This window comes from Amia ocellicauda, chromosome 2, assembly GCF_036373705.1.
Source record: "Amia ocellicauda isolate fAmiCal2 chromosome 2, fAmiCal2.hap1, whole genome shotgun sequence".
NCBI classification, from domain to species: domain Eukaryota; kingdom Metazoa; phylum Chordata; class Actinopteri; order Amiiformes; family Amiidae; genus Amia; species Amia ocellicauda.
This window is the reverse complement of record NC_089851.1, coordinates 44,937,664-44,955,728: the sequence shown is the minus strand read 5'-3', so window position 1 is coordinate 44,955,728 and position 18,065 is coordinate 44,937,664. Positions and strand designations below refer to the sequence as shown.

The window sequence follows — 18,065 nt, the reverse complement described above, 5'->3', positions numbered from 1 at the left end:
AAGGGGAGAATCGATATGAACAGATGCATTCCAGGAAGCATTATACACTTATGCTCATGTTTTGCTGGTTATTAGATGTTTTTCTTTCATTCATTCTTTTTCTTTCATTATAGATTTAATTGAATCAGTGTTCAGAGTTTTCAGGCCAAACAACTAGGCTATTCCTTACTGATTCATTGTGCTTTGACTGGATCCCCATTCAATATAATCTGACTGAACTCAACATCAAAATATGAAGCCAAATGTAAATCTACACCCAACTGAGTTAAGTCAACCGTAACCTCAACGAAAGCCTAGGTTTCATCATCAAACATATATTAGTCATCATCACCATCAGCCTATATAGATTCACTGCTGGATTAAGGTCTCCCAAAGATGTTTGCATTTGCTTCGGTCTACAGCTTCTTTTTTCCATGTCACACCTGCAGTTTATTATTTCATCTTCCCATCTTCTTTGTGGTCATCTTCTAGGTCTTTTTTAATCTCTTGGTATCCATTCAATAGCTTCCTTTGTCCATCTTTGATCTGTTCTTCTCCAGCCCAACCCATTGCCATTATAACATTTTCACTCAATGTCACATATTTTGGTTTCTTCTTGTTATTCCAAGCGTACATCATTCCATGCTCCTTTGTGTCTATATAATTTTTGCATTAAGTGAAAGGTTTCACATCCATAAGTGAGTAGTAAGCATTGATCAAATACATTTCTCTTGATGCAGTGGGTAGATTGCCTTTCAGCATCGTGCTGTTTGTTCCAAATGCACTCCATCCCATTTTCACTCTTCTTGTGATTTCTTCCATTATATCTCTCTCTGTTGATTTGACTTCTTTGAGTCTCCATTGATCGACTTCAATTTTCTTAGCTTCAACAAAGCTGTTAAACATGACTAAGCTTCATTTTAAGTTTTCTTCTTTGTATCTGAGAGTTCTTGAATATTTATTTAAAAGCATGGTTTATATATAGCATAGCTAAGCTAGGATAGAGTACAAATACAGTGTGTGTATTTGAATATTAGAAGAAGAGCTATTAATATTATGTGGCTGGATTTCGAGTACCTGCCAGCTGTGGAAAGAATTGCATTAGGCATTCTGGGATTGATTGCCATCCCCAAAGCCTTGGATTTTCCAGCTCTTGCTCCCCTCCCGCTGCTGGTGCTCTGAGACGCTGTGCCCCATCACACCCCCTTCCTCTCTTGCTCGAGCCCCACTGTCACACTCCTATTGGTGTTTTAAAGCGATTGCAGCTTGCAATTGTTTTTTTTTTTTTTTTTTTTTTTTAATTCTGATCTGCAAATAAATAAATGAATGCAATCAACATGGAGCCAGCTGTATAACTTTCCTATGATAATCCTTTTATGGTATATATATATATATATATATATACATACACACACCTAATCAGTTGATATTTAATCAATTTTAAAGATGGCACCATTTGAGATTGCTAATGATAATGTTTGAGAATTAATCCACTGTAATCTGATTTCATACGGCATCCATCTCTCCTTGCTCCCCTCTGACTGTGTCCGTCGGTATCGCACCTAATGAGGAGCCTGTAACCATTACCTGGCAGAGAGAGTGCAGCTTGCTAGCTGAAATGCAGCTTGCATTATTTATCGAAAAGAAGCTGCTTTACCCTCACTCTCAAGTGGCACAAGGTTACACAGAATGCATTGCAGCTTATTGCAATTAGTGCCGTACTGGAGGAATAGATTTCACAGCTATCAAAATGAGCCTTGTACAAATTTGCCTTGTAATTTAATGGTATGGGGGGTCTAATATTCGGGTCATTATGTCCCTATTTTATTGTAGGGGCAAATGGTGGTGACAGTAAATCTTACCATTGATTTTTATTTTTTTTATTGTTTCCCCTCCCTGAATCTCTAATGTCTGTGGTCAATGAGAGTGACATAAAGATGTAGGTATTATAGTGATAAAAGGTATAGGAAAAGGGATTCATTTAATAAAGGGACTGCAAGTGATGGTGGTATTGTGAGGTATAAAAAAAATCACATTAAGACAGCTTTAGTTCAATCTCCTGAGAGAGTGGCTCCCAGCCCTGCTCCTGGAGCCACACTGTCCTGCTGGTGTGTGTTCCAGCAGAGCTCCCAGGTACCTAACCCAAACCTTAATTGGACGAATAATTTCTTTTGACTTTTTAAATGATTCAGTTTGCAAAACATTTGAGTCGAGAGCCTTATATCATTTTGTGTTTATCCAACTGATTATAATAATGAAAAATGTCCATTTAGCCAAATTACTACTTCAGTTCAGGGTGTAATGAAGTAATTGAGAGTTCAGATGGAACAAAACCCACAGGACAGCCCCGGGACCAGGGCTCAGATCCACTGCTCTGTTAACTACCGTTAGGAGCGGGGCAGAGGCATAATATAATTTGAAGGTTGCAAATAATAATATCATAGCCTAATAAGCTGTTGGAATAGAATCAGAAATTACTATGTTAGGTTTTCAGAACATTTCACTTTTGGAATATTCGGATATTTATGAGAAACCGTGTTGCCATGATGTGGGAAAGACTTTTTTTTTTTTTAATTGGAATATATATATGTATAATGTTTAATTGCAGCATCATTTGTACTCTGTAGAATCCCATCCCAAACCAATGATTGAGTTACTCCGATGTCAAGATAAGCAAAGATTTGTTTTCCAGTGATTAACAGACTCAATTTTGGGATAAATCTGCTAATTGAAAAGTGTATCGAGCGCCGTGAGTTTTTACCAAGCCCAGATGGGTGTTATGCTCTCAGTCATATTTTAAAGTTTTGTTGTTGTTTGTTTTTTCCTCTGACCCCCCAGTGCGTCTCTTTACTGTCACTCTAGGTTTGTGTATAGTGGCGCTTTTGGTTCAACTAATAGGGCTGTGGCATTTTTTTTCTCCCCCTCCAGCTTCGTCACTGCACCAAAAAAATGTAATACGAATGTGACAGCAAAACATTTCATAATACTCAGAGATATCTCTTCTGTGTTATAAAGAGGCCTACTTAAGCACCTTCATCGAAAGCACATCTACTTTAAGAAAAATTTTTTTAATTAAGATTACCAAAGGGAAGTTATTTAAATAATAATAATAACAACAGCAATAATAATTGCAGTCAGCTTGGGATCATACCATTGATTTATCTGTAATGTGTTCTTTCTCCCAGGCTTAAGGAAAGGCACATACCTTTATTCTCTCATTAGTGTGATACTTATGATAATACTCTCTTGGTTTAATGTTAAATTATCAAGCATTTACAGTGACTTGTGAGGGCTATAAATTGAACATCGCCCCATCATCAAAATCTGCCTTGGCACTTTCTGATGTGAGCTGTGCTGATGGGAGTCTAATATCTCTGTTATGTATAGAGCAAACAAGTATGTTGCCTAATTGAGGTATAATTACATCCCGGGCAGACCATTAACAGAGGTTTAATTAATTTCTGTTTACCTCCACCATACTCTGACCCTAGAGTTTTTACAAAGTTTGTGTTAAGTCACCTGAAGCATGACGCTATATATATTTTGGCTTAATAAGGATCATCTAACAGGTACAGAAGATTTTGAATCACAGGCAGAGAGAATGGTAGCATTAAGCAAAGGTAATTACACATCCAGATCCCTCAAAGAATAAGAGATACTATGCGGCCGTCAAATGCTTGTTTTGCAATATGATGCATGTGCTAGTCAATATGGAAATGTGTTTGGGGGTGGCTTTATTTCAGGGGAAGCCGGGGCTCGTTTGAAGCTTTTATTAAACAATCAGCAGAGTTTCGAGTAAGTGTGTTTAAGATCCCAAATTCCTCTGGAGTGCCACGCATCTTCAGACGCACTTTCGCTCTGAATCTGCGTAAAGGTAACGCGCAATGACAGGCACTCCCAGCAAAATGCCAGACTTGATTTTAATGCAGGCTATCATCCCGGAGAGCAGTTACTGCTGTTAAGACATTGCGATCGTATTTCATGTATTAAAGCATCTCCCAGTTGCTCAGCCTCCCTCCCTCTCTCCCACCCTCTCTCTCTCTCTCTCTCTCTCTCTCTCCCCCCTCCCTCTCTCAGTGAGATGAAACAGGAGCTGGACGAGGAAGGCAGCAGATGCACCATCCTGTCCAAGCAGAACAAGTTCAATGAGCACTGTTGCATCCGCTGCTGCAGCCCCTTCACATTCCTGCTCAACCCCCGGCGCCAGTGCCTGGACTGCGGCTTCAACGTGTGCAAGAGCTGCCGGCTCTACAGCAAGAAGGACAAGGCGTGGATCTGCGCGGTGTGCCAGAAGAGCAGGTCAGTGATTCAAACCGGCCATAGAAATAACGGGGGGAAAAACCCACTGCTGCCGGCGCGGTATTTGCTATTGCTATTTGCAAGACTTGGGAGGAGAGAGGAATGTGGGTTTTATCCGCAAACTGCTTCGCTAATGATGACAGCGTTGGCGGAGAAGGGAGATGGATGTGTCCTGCTTGTGCCATGCATCCGTGTTTGCTGATGTCCGTGCAGATAACTGACTGTGCAGTTATCATTTCACGTAATATGTAATAGATGCACTTCTCACGGTATGAGTGAAAATGATGCGGTCGGACAGGTTAGGTAAACATGGTGTATGTTTTTTTTTTTTTCCACTGTTATTGAGTTAGCAATTCAGCCTGATCAATTGAGTGGAAACAGGTGGAGAACATATTGATCCCTTTGGCAACGCTGCTTGTCCAGGTAATGCATGGGAATTATCAGACGGGATGCATGTCAGAAAACTGTAAATCTCCAGTAAATCCCACTCTGTGTTGCACGGTATATCCGCCTGTCCGTTTGAACGAACGGAAAAAAATAGATGCTGGTTTCTCTTCATGCTATATTCCTTATGCCGCCGATGCATTCCTTGCCTTTTTCCTGAACTCCGATTCTTGGATGGTGACACGATGCTCTTGGTTATGATATTGAGGTTGTGAAGATGTCCCAGTTACTATTGTGGAAATCGTATTTTGAACCGCTACAATCTCAGTATGCTTATTGATGCACTGAAAGGATCAACTGGTGCTGATGCTGGAGTTGCGTTTTGTGAGTCTGGGTGAAATCAACGCACTGAACAGATAGGGGGTGGGTTGTGTATGGGTTAGAAATAAAATACTTTGACTCTGGGAAAGGTTAATGCCCCCTGTCTCTGTCTCCGAAATATCCCAGTATTTGCTTCTTAGTTATTGTTTTTTAAAATAATAATAATAATAATAATAATAATAATAATAATAATAATAATAATTATTATTATTATTATTATTATTATTATTATTATTATTATTGTTATTATTATTTGCACACTTTCCATGAATCTGTTCCCGTGCTAATTTGACTAGACAATTAGCAGAAGAGTAGTAAATCATGCACTGTGCAGGTAAATGGAAACTGTCTACAAGTGGTTTGTATAGTAATTGCCGCCTTGAAGCAACATTTAGAATGGAGGCTGTCAAGGGTCTGCAGTGAGCCGTCATCTCCAGTAGGTGGAAGTAAGGGAAAGAATAAACTAAAACGAAACCTTACAATCCCAGCAGGGGTTAAACCAATTAACAGAGTATCTCCCATAAATGGCATTTATATTTTTGACCATTATACTATTATGATGATGTATGCAAAATAATTGTAATCTGCAGGGAGATGTCACAGTCAGCTTATTCAATACATCACCCATGTTCCTTAACTTAGAGAGAAGAAAAACACCAAAGTTAGCATCATATTGAAAATGTATATGAAACCATTGCTGTACTACTTTCGGGATCTCTGGTTTTAATGATTCACAGAAAGAAGAGTCAATTTCCCAGCTCACGTCCTGAACTCCACCTGTGTGTTCCTATACAAAGAATAGATTGACCACTCTCTATGAGACACACACACACACATTAATAATATATTTAAGACCGTTAACTGTTCAGTTGACCTTTAGCTACTCTTGTTTATGTGAGGATGGGAGTTTACTGCCATGCTGCTCAAACATAAGCAGTAAGGGTTCTGGCAGTGTTACCCATAACTGTCTGCTCAGACATAATGAAAGATGATACCAGCATGGTATATGGGCATCAACGGCCTTGCTTCATCAGACAGCAGATTGGCATTCATCACCTGTATCTCAGGAGAATATCTGTTTGTCTTAAGCACTTGATATACATTTTCTTGTCTGTATGCCTGTACTGTTGTCAGTCGAAATCCTGTGTGAAATATGTTGGTGGGTGTTGCCAGACCTTACAGTCTCCGCTCATGGCTGGGAAACCCATGCAGCTGGGAAGAGAGGCAGTTTGAATGATAAACCTTTTCGAAAAAGCAGGGTTTTGAAGCCCTGTGACTTTTATGCAGTGTGATAAAATCAGGTTTGTCTTTGGCCTGTGGCTGCCCACCATGAGTGCAGGGGGAAAAGAAAATAGTCAGTGAATGAGCAGCATTTGTTTATTTGTCTGTTATTAGTCTGTTTCAGATATCTAGTTATCGCTTCCTTTTTCTCCCCCGGTTTGGAATGCCCAATTACTGAACTAAAAATATAGCCGATAACTGTACTTAAAAGAAGAATATTTAGAAAACCAAACAAATTGCTGAATAACATTGTTTCAAGTGGGGATGCAAATACATTTAACTCTAACTGTAAGTGAAGTGTTCATACAGTTGAAGACTGCACTTCAAGAAACCTTTTGTTTTCTTGTTTGGTAAAGATCCGATCATTCAGTTTTTTTTATTTTTAGTTAGGTTTTTCTCAAACAATCTACTGTACAATGTAAAGATACTAATCTTTTTTTCTGATGTTTTGGGGTAAAAAATATGTAATATCCAATCCGCAGACTACTCACATGACCAGGAAACAATATGAGGAATATTTCCTCTCTTTTTCTTTTTTCTTCTTTAGATCAACCTAACTGGTTGCCTGGCAAGTCTGCTCTCCAATTTGTGAAATTAAATAGTGATTCTCTGCAATCACATTATTATCCCTCCTGTTCAATGTTGGCAATCATCTATGCGAACGAAGCTGTATTTGCATTATCAATCAATCAATTTTTATTTAGTATAGTGCCCTTCGCAGGGTAGCCACTGAGAGCTTTACAGATTGGATATAAACAAACAAACATAGTGAACAAATAAAGAACAAATAAATAAAGCATAAATAATAACATAAAATAAACCATTAGGCATGGAGAAACAAACAAAAGCTCCTATTTGAGAGCAGATTGTTATAGGGGAAAATAAATCTCTGGGGGTCCACGTCTTATGGCCTAGACTGAATGGTTGTATTGCTATGGTGGGGTGCCTGGTCAGCCCTCCAGGGTGGGGAACAGGATGACTCATCAGCCCCTCGGAGATGGGCTGTTTCTGGAAGACAAAACGAGAAAATTGTGCTCAGCTACTGATAGTAAAATGCTGGAGATGAAATACATTGTACTTGCATATTTATGGCCCACAGTTGACATGATGTGTGTGTTATGCTGGACTAGAAAAACAGATTAAATAGATGAGTCTTCAGCTGTGATTTTAAGGCTGAGGGAGAGGGTGGACATAGGCTGGAAGATCATATGGTTTTGGAGTTTTAGGGCTCTATAACTAAATACTCTGCCACCTGTAGTTTGCTTGTGTATTTTTGGGACCACCAGAACCAGTTTCCTGGGATTGCAATGGCCAACCTGGAGTGCGTTTGATTTCATGTAATGCAAGGAATTGTCTTTAGCAATGTTTCTAAGCTGGAGGAAGGAAGATCTGGATAGGTTTGGGTCACAGATGACACCCAGGTTCCATGCCATTTCCTTAGGGGTGAAATTATAGTTATAGTCCTTGTTCAATTCTGAAAGCACATGATGCATATTTAGATTTTTGTCCCATAGAATTCAGATTTCTGTCTTATGAGAGTTTAGCATATAAGGAATTGTATTGTCATCCATATTTTAATCTCTGACAGAACGTAGTGTTTTACTGACAAATATAATTGTGTCGTTGGTGCAGCTGTGAAAATTAACATTGTCATTGAATAATACATTTCTACAATCCCTTATCCGAAACCCTTGGGGCCAGATGTGTTTCGGAATTCTGTTTTTTTTTCGGATTTCAGAAAGTTAGTACAGTATATGTACTGTATATTACGGTAACACCCCAGCACTGTCTGCAAACACATTAATATGTTTTGCAGCAAATGTTCAATAAAACTTAAAACGTATACATTCAATAATACATAACACTTCAAACAAAAACAAAAAAACAATATCGGAGAGCACCTGACACACCTGTGACTGCTAGGAGCGCTGAGACACAACTGACACCACACACCTTTGCTTTTTAGAGCTTTTTGAATTTCAAAATTGTGGATAAGGGATTGTGGACCTGTATCACCTAATGGGAGCTCATACAATGAAAAAGTATAGGTTCGATGACTGATCCCTGTGGTAATCTGTTCTTAACCTCAATTAAATTTGAGCAGTTTTCATTAATCTGTACATAGTAGTGTCTGTTTGTCAGGTATAAAGCAACAAGGTTTTCTAAACAGTGTATCAAGATTTGATGGTCAACTTTGTCAAAAGTCATGCTTAAGTCTACTAAAATAATAACTAATAATAATATGACTAATATCATATAATAATACTTCCTTAGAAGAATAAATCCCAGGTATATTAATGGAGTTCAAGTGTCGGATTGTGGATCGTTTCAATTCACACTGTGCATATTGACACCCACTAATCAATATTCTTTTCAATTAATTGTGGTGACAATTACAGTTAATTTAAATAAATGACTCTTCAGGGTTAATGATTTATAATTGATTCTAACCACATCCCTGCTGAATCTGGAAAACAAATAATACAAACATTCAGAGCCAGCTGACCAACCTGTCATTATTCTTGTGTTTCTGGATTCTCTGGGTATTTCCAAAGTGTGCCACTCCCAGCACAGAGAGCAGGTTTATTATTTTCACCCACTTGACATGCTAGGATGCACAGAATGTACAGAATGCACAGAATGCTGGTAAACACTCACAATAGAACTAAGTGCTTTTTAATGTAAATGTTCTTGTCATGGTTTAATGTATGTATTTATAATGGCTCTCCTTTCTGCACTGCAAAAATGAAACTCTGAAAAGATAGTGTTGATTAATATGACAATATGCTGAATGTAGCTGCAATATTTAAAAGATCTTGCCTATTACTGCAACTTTTGGGACACCTCCATCAACCAACAGCAGCCATAACAGTTTTCCCTGAATCAGTGTTCAACAATCGGAAAGTACATCATTTGATCTAGTAAATAAGGGTCTATTAGGCTAATTAAACTAAATGAATCCCCACATTGGCATTTCAGATGACTAGTGTGAATGTATTTGACTACAAGTGGAGTTTTCTAGCTTTGTTTCTTGTGTATGCTTTTTCGAGGAATAATTTATTTTTTTGAGCATCTGCTTGAGAGAGTGGGAGTTGATTTTATTACAACAAATGAACAGTTCCCAAAACAGCCATATTGTTGCAATCATTGTTACAGCTGGAGGCCAGTTACATATTCTGAAGAAAACTATAATTTTCTCCTTTACTTGTCAAGTTATGTATCCACACACACAATAGAGGTGCCTGTAAATTTGCATCCCTATGAATTCTGTTATAGATATTTAAATGTTCATAATGTCGCAATAAATGTCACGTTTGTTACACAATTCCAGAAGTTTGTGACTTGAGTCCTGTTTAAAAAAAAAAAAAAAACTTTGAACTGGATGAATGGATGATCACTTGTAATGTCAGTGTACATAGGCATCTTCCCCTGTGCTGTCTTTCCCTCCTGGTGCACATATCCTAATCTGAATAACTCCCAGCTCGTTTCAGGGTAGCCAGGCTGCAGTCACAGCACAGAGGCCGTGACTGTGGGCCTATTGTTACTGTTATTGTTATCCTGGTGTCAACCAAACATTAAACAATAAAGTATTTAACCAAGTCCACAGTTGTTGTTGCAGTTGTTTTTTTGGCTGGTTGTTTTTTTGCATCACTCCTCTTTTTTAATTCAGCACGGTGAAAGGGTTATTGAAGCTCCTGTCCTTGAATTGGTCTCTGCTCTACATACGTGCGGCTTTTGCAACAAACTAAATTCAGTTAATTTAAGCAAGTGTTTTGCACAATCTGTGATGATATTATGGGTAATGCATTTGAAGGAGAAAAATAATTTAAGTTACACCATATGAGACAAATACAATCTAGAAACAAAACACCTCGGTTTTTTGTTTTTTGTTTTTGTTTTTATTTCATCATTTATTGCTGAAATAGCAGAATTAGTGCAGCTGCTACAGTTACAGTACAAAATCATAGAACTAAATGAGTTAACAGAAGAAACCTCAGTTTCCAGGGCAGGGTGAAAGGTTAGGTTAGCCAGTTACAATGTGCATCTAACTTGTGTAGACTCACTTATATGCTGCTGCAACCTGTGCTGGCTCAGTATCTTTGGAGAACCAAATTCTTCTGCTTTTTAAAAATTATTATTATTTGTCTTTTAAGCAGTTTAGCATTTTGGTTGAAATTAGAGATCTCCATCTAGGCTTGCCTCTCAGGGAACAGGAGATGGAGCGCATATAAATCGCAAAAAGACACTTAGCCTACGTGCACACATGCACACATTCATAAATATCCGCCAGAGGAATTAATTCTGTACGTGGCAATTTTCAGTCTTCTGTGATCTGAAAATATACATTTGTGTACCACTTTGTTGACATTACCGCTCCTGAAATAGAAAGCTCACATTGCTGACAGACACGCCATACAATTAAAGAGCACTATAAACCTTGTGGATTATGAGTGCGCTGGGGATTATTCTCATGAAGCCTATGCTCATGAAACAAATTCATTTAAATGTTTAAAATCCTTTAAATAATAGTCATGATAATAAGATCTTTACATTCGAAAAGCAGGCAGTAGAATCCAGTGTATCTGGAGGAAACAGATTCCTTATGCTTAGGGAGTGTTTGTTTGCAAGACCTTTCTCTGTGGAAATCATTAAATTGAGCTCTTTGAACTACATGTAAACTTCAGATTCCACAATAATTAGAACTGACTGAAAAAGTGTTGAAAGGTCACAATTTACTTTCTCCCCAAAACCATCCGGCAATCAAAAACAATGAAATTGAACATTGCTAACAGATTTATTTACAACAACACAAGAAAAAAAAAAACATGCATTCGATTGGCTACTATAACATGCAGTTGGCAAAAAGCTATACATGAACACTACATTTGTTATCTTTTATTTTTCTGTAACCTGGATGGACAAATCTGTTGGACAAATACAGCACAGTATAATTTTACAGCATGTATCTGTATGCTTTGTTTCCACATTACACGATATTGAAATGTATTTCCACCTTCCAAAAAACCATAAATGTTATCTTAGGTCAGTTTACCTGCGATGGAGTAGAGTTTGAAATGCACCCTGTGTTTTGGACATTAATGCTTAATTAAATAATCATCAAATGCCTTGTAGGTTTAATGTAAAAAACAGTCCCAAAAGGAAGTTGGATTCATCATAAAATAACAAGAATTTAAAAAAATGTAATGATCTCTACAGAAACCCGTACACATCCAAGGCTCTCCGCAAAGTCTCCCTACAGTGAGGTACTTGGAGAGAAACACAGAAACATTGCTTAATGAGCTTAATACCATGATGCGCTTTGGTACCAGATCTCTGGCTTGCACTTGAAAGCATCACAGAAAATCCTGCAGGGGAAAGAGTAAAGCGCTGTTTTTTTCCCCTTCAGCTCCTCTTCTCATTTAATTCTGCCATGAAGACTCCTAGTGCTGCCCATACAGCACTGAGCACAGAACCACTGGCTTTTATCGGATTTACTTTGTAAAGGAAAATATGCATTACATGTTTTTAAATTGTATATTATTATGCTGGTAATACAAGTTCTCTGGACTGTAAAGCATGTCCAGTGATCTCAAAATGAAGTCTCTGTGAAGGACCAGGAGCTCTCTAAAAGTCTGCTCTGTTGTGTATTTTGTACGTCTTGCATCAAGGTGTTTATCATCAATCCTACACATAGGAGTTTCTTATTTCTTTAGCCATTTGAGGGGAAAAATAATCTGTGATCTTGAGATGGGGAAAGTACATATTTTAATGCTTTGCAGCTATGTCCCACATTTTGAGAAGATACATTTCCCTATCTAGGTAAACCACAATCAATAGTTTTGTTGTCTCAATTAATACCATTCCAATTTAAATAGTTATGTATATTATTCAGAGTTCAACCGTGTGTTCAGTGTTGACTGAAGTGAATGGCTTATTGATTTTGCTCAGCGTTTGGGCAATGCAATGGATCTTGCTGCTGCAAGCAAGTCGTCATTTAAGCAGCACTGCTGCCTCATTGATCAAATCAGTAGAGCTTAAAGGCATATGACTGAAGTACACTGGGCCTTGGGAAAGCTGGCCGAGCTTTTGATTCTGCTGTCTGAAAGTAAAAGAGGGCTGACTATTTAAACATCCTTGCCTTAATGAAGCATGCTGTGGGGTGTTTCCTTTTATGGCGAATGTTATTGTTCTCTGGCACACAATCACTGTCTTTCAAGTCAGAAGCACTGCCCAAGGGGGAGGGGTTTCTCCGCACTTCCATAGGAACCCAAACGAAATGTCACTCTATCAAAGCTGCCATTGGCCCCAGTGCTCGTCACTCAGAACAGGTACCTTCCCACTTCCTGTTCTATAAAACGTGACGTCAGCGCAGGTTCATCCTCTTTTGCCAATTTGCCTGGACTCGAGAATGTGAGCTCTCTGTGTTCTTGTCTGTGCATTAGACCCTTATTGTTATTTAACAATTATGATTCGGTTGGTTGGCTTCATGGCTGTGGTTAAGCCTACAGGCCTATGCGGTGCTTGTATCCAGCACCTGGTGCTTGGTATACACAGCATTCAGTGCGGCAACAGCAATGTTACATTTGGTTGGCGTCGCAGCGCCCCGTGTACATAAACGTTGCTGGGTGGTGAGCCCGCTAGGCACTCCACTTGTCGCGGAGGCGTTTCAGTTGTTGTGTGCCCCTGGTGCAAACACTGACCAGCGCCTCCGCTGCACGTTTCCCTGTTCACACGCGTGTGTGCTCAGCAATGAGCTCCTCTTGCCCCCGCCACTGTGCCGCTTGTGGGTGACACACCTTGCCCGCCTGGAGTGGGGAGGTCCTATGCCCCGTCTGTCTGGGCATCGATAGTGGATGCGATGTGGCTCCCAGGCCACAGCCCCACCCACCTGCCGATCTTCGCCAGCGTCTCACTGGAAGGCAGGCGCCCCCCCAGGCTTGCCGCCCTGGCCCCCGGCAGGCCACGGCAGCTTGTGGTAGGAGGGGGCCTAGCCAGACCCCACCTCCTCCACCACTTGAGCCCTGTTCCTGAGGCATATCAGCAGCCTCTGGCCCACCCTTGCACCCCACAGCAACACTCAAATTGGCAACTCCACACCCAAGACTCTTGGGCGCTCCAAATTAAATCAGTTGGCTACTCCCTGCAATTTAAAACACGTCCATCCCCCTTCCGAGGCGTCATGTGGCTGCGAGTGATGGACCCATTGCAGTGTGCAGCGCTTCGCGTCGAAATCGCTGCTCTCCTGTAGAAGCGAGCAATCCGCGAAGTGCCCCCGCCGGGGCAGCAGGCCGACTGGTTCACCACGGTGGATCTGAAAGATGCTTACTTTCACATCCTCATTGCGCAGGTGCACAGGAAGTTTCTCCACTTCGCCTTCGAGGGCCGAGCTTTCGAGTTTCCTGTTCTCCCCTTCGGCCTGTCGCTAGCCTCACGCACTTTTTCCAAGTGCATGGACGTCGTGTTGTGTTGTGTTGCCCGGGGGTCCACGTCCTCAACTATCTAGATGACTGGCTGGTTTGTTCTCACTCGAGGGAGCAGGATCAGTGCGAAGATCGAGAGAAGAGCCGCCTGACGCCAACTCAGCAGGCACAGTTCCTCGGACTGCGCCTCGATTCTGTTGCCATGCTCACCACAATGGCGCCAGAGAAAGTTGCCTCAATACACACGCGTCTCTCCCTCTTCCGACTGAGAGCTCGTGTCAGGGTGTCCTTTTGCCAGAGGCTGCTGGGCCTCCTAGCATCTGTATCACAGACCCTCCCCCTCCCCCGCTGCAGTGGTGGTTCAGGTCTCTCAGGATGCACCCTCGCCACGATCGAGCACACCAAGTCACAGTCACTCCGGCGTGCTGGAAGGTGCTCCGTTGGTGGTGGAGCCCTCACAATTTAACCCTTGGTGTGCCCCTGGGGCCAGTCTACCAACGAGCAGTCATGACGACAGACGCCTCCAAGCAAGGTTGGGGAGCAGTCTGAGATGGACGTGGAGTCCGAGGCAGGTGGACGGAGCCAGCACAAGCCCTCCATATCAAAGTCCTGGAGTTACAAGCAGTACTCCTTGGACTGCCTCATTTCCTGCCAGTCCTGCAGGACAGACATGCTGGTTCGGATGGACAACACAGCGGTGGTCGCCTATATCAACAGGCAAAGGAGGTCCCTGGTCATGCAGACTGTACTGTCTAGCGCGCCGTCTGCTTCTGTGGGCGCAGCCACGGTTCCGCTCCATCAGAGCAGTTCACCTCCCAGGCCTGTCCAACACAGCGGTGGACCTCCTCTCTCAGGGAGGTCCCCCGGTCTCAGAATGGCGCCTCCACCCGCTTGTGATACAGCAACTATGGAGCCTGTTTGGCATGGTGGACGTGGAGCTCTTTGCTTCAGCAGAGTCCACCCATTGCCCACTATGGTTTTTCGTCCAAGGGATCGACACGCTAGCCCACAAACGGCAGCACTGTCTCCTTTACGTGTTCCCAACATTCCCCCTTCTCCCGGTGGTCCTGGAGAAGGTCAGGAGAGAAAGAGCAACAGTTCTGCTGATAGCCCCATGGGGGCCTCGCAGATTCTGGTTTGCAGACCTGATCACCCTCCTCCACGGAGAGCCTTGGCAGCTCCCAGTGAGAGCGGACTTGTTGTCCCAGGTGCAGGACACATTTTTTCATCCCAATCCGGGCCTCCTCCAGCTCTATGCCTGGCCCCTGAACGGGAGCATTTGATTGCCTGGGGTCTGTCAGACATGGTAGTAACCACTATTCAGTCGGTGAGAGCTCCCTCTACGAGGTTGCAGTATTCCTTCCGCTGGCGGACGTTTAGCACCTGGTGCCAAGGCGGCAGTCAAGACCCAGTTAATTGCTCTATTGGGGTCATATTACAATTTCTACAGGAGCTGTTGGACCAGAGCAAGTCCCCGTCCACGCTCAAAGTGTATCTGGCGGCCATCTCCGCATGTCATGTCCAGATTGATGGCGAGGCCCCTGGGTCTCATTACTTGGCTGTGCAGTTTCTAAAGGGAGTTTGACGGCTGCGGCCTCCTCGCACCCCTTCACTGCCCGCGTGGCGCCTTGATATAGTGCTGGACGCACTTTCCAAGCCCCATTTGAGCCACTGAACTCAGCTGAGCTGAAGCTAGTGTCACTTAAGACTGCATTTTTGCTGGCAATCACCTCTGCAAAACGCGTGAGCGAGTTACACATCCTGTCTGTACACCCATCGTGTGTCTGTTTTGCGGGAGATGGCTCCAGGGACACGCTACAGCCTAACCCTGTGTTCCTCCCGAAAGTGCTGTCTCCATTCCATGTCAACAGGCCTATTGAGTTGATGGCTTTTCATCCTCCTCCCTTCGCTTCGCTTCAGAGCAAGAGAGTTGGCTTCACCTGCCCTGCCCTGTGCGGGCCCTCAGGTGCTATTTGGAATGCACTAAGGACATTTGGTGCTCAGATCAACTGTTTGTGTCTTATGGAGCACGGACACAGGGCCAGGCGCTTTCAAAGTTGTGCCTCTCGCATTGGATTGTGGACACCATTACCATGGTATACGAGTCCACCGGGACCCTGGTGCCTGAACACCTGGTGGCCCACTCGACTCAATGCGTTGCCACATCATTGGTCCTTTTTCAAGGCGCCCCCTTGACAGACATTTGTGCAGCTGCAGCTTGGGCCTAGCCGCTTACATTTGCCTGGTTCTACAAGTTGGATGTGATGGGACCAGTCCCTTCCATTGGGAACCCGGTGTTGGCTGCAGTCAAGCTCCAGTAGCCCACGGGCTCTGACTCCTGCCTTTCCTCTCCCAGTCTGCCCCTGTTAAGTGCATCCTAAGGGAGCTATTTGAACCGTGTCTTCCCTTCCACTGGACTATGCCTTCCAGTCGAGCACCCACGCGAGCTGCTCCTGGACTTGCTGACAGCCCTGTCGATGCGTTCCCAGGGTCTGTCATGTGGCCTCCAGGTATGTTGCCTTACCACCTTGTATATAGTTCATTCATTATGCATTGTGTTGCGTCTGGCCTGTACCCCGCTCTGTATATATATATATATATATATATATATATATATACACTCACCTAAAGGATTATTAGGAACACCATACTAATACTGTGTTTGACCCCCTTTCGCCTTCAGAACTGCCTTAATTCTACGTGGCATTGATTCAACAAGGTGCTGAAAGCATTCTTTAGAAATGTTGGCCCATATTGATAGGATAGCATCTTGCAGTTGATGGAGATTTGTGGGATGCACATCCAGGGCACGAAGCTCCCGTTCCACCACATCCCAAAGATGCTCTATTGGGTTGAGATCTGGTGACTGTGGGGGCCAGTTTAGTACAGTGAACTCATTGTCATGTTCAAGAAACCAATTTGAAATGATTCGACCTTTGTGACATGGTGCATTATCCTGCTGGAAGTAGCCATCAGAGGATGGGTACATGGTGGTCATAAAGGGATGGACATGGTCAGAAACAATGCTCAGGTAGGCCGTGGCATTTAAACGATGCCCAATTGGCACTAAGGGGCCTAAAGTGTGCCAAGAAAACATCCCCCACACCATTACACCACCACCACCAGCCTGCACAGTGGTAACAAGGCATGATGGATCCATGTTCTCATTCTGTTTACGCCAAATTCTGACTCTACCATCTGAATGTCTCAACAGAAATCGAGACTCATCAGACCAGGCAACATTTTTCCAGTCTTCAACTGTCCAATTTTGGTGAGCTTGTGCAAATTGTAGCCTCTTTTTCCTTTTTGTAGTGGAGATGAGTGGTACCCGGTGGGGTCTTCTGCTGTTGTAGCCCATCCGCCTCAAGGTTGTACGTGTTGTGGCTTCACAAATGCTTTGCTGCATACCTCGGTTGTAACGAGTGGTTATTTCAGTCAAAGTTGCTCTTCTATCAGCTTGAATCAGTCGGCCCATTCTCCTCTGACCTCTAGCATCAACAAGGCATTTTCGCACACAGGACTGCCGCATACTGGATGTTTTTCCCTTTTCACACCATTCTTTGTAAACCCTAGAAATGGTTGTGCGTGAAAATCCCAGTAATTGAGCAGATTGTGAAATACTCAGACCGGCCCGTCTGGCACCAACAACCATCCCACGCTCAAAATTGCTTAAATCACCTTTCTTTCCCATTCAGACATTCAGTTTGGAGTTCAGGAGATTGTCTTGACCAGGACCACACCCCTAAATGCATTGAAGCAACTGCCATGTGATTGGTTGGTTAGATAATTGCATTAATGAGAAATTGAACAGGTGTTCCTAATAATCCTTTAGGTGAGTGTATATATATATATATATAATATGTGTTGGACAGCAGGTCTGTGTGCCATACAGCAAGAGTCCGCTGCTGCTGTCCTCAGCGGTAAGCACGTGAGCAGGCTCTCGTGTTCCACTGTGTATATAGTTCATTTGCCAAGACAGTAGAGCTAATATTGCCCTGCTTTGCTACGTCTAAAGGCTGGTTTATACTTCTGCGCCTGCGTCTCTGCGTACATGCGCGGGTGTCGTACGCAGATGGTCGCATAGCGGTCTGCCAACATACTTGCACGTAAGGTTGACGCGTCCATAGGGGGCAGTGTCGCATTAACATCACAATCTACAGAAACGAAACTCGATATCTATGGTGCACCTACGATTGTATGGATGTAAATTAACACATATTGTTAATGACATATTTTATTATTATTACAGAAACTACACGCACACACACACACAAATTGCATCCTGTATGTGCAGATCTTTATTGTCTTGCTATTGTTGGC

At 42.6% G+C, this 18,065-nt stretch overlaps 1 protein-coding gene across 1 annotated transcript in view; it reads left to right on the top strand.

The window, feature by feature from the left end:
* The window catches only part of myripb (myosin VIIA and Rab interacting protein b), a 194,185-nt gene that overhangs the window by 85,557 nt on the left and 90,563 nt on the right, over positions 1-18,065 (top strand). The window contains exon 3 of the mRNA XM_066724252.1: positions 4,057-4,278. Within this exon, the coding sequence (XP_066580349.1) occupies positions 4,057-4,278 (222 nt within the window). The remainder of the gene's footprint in view (positions 1-4,056; positions 4,279-18,065) is intronic.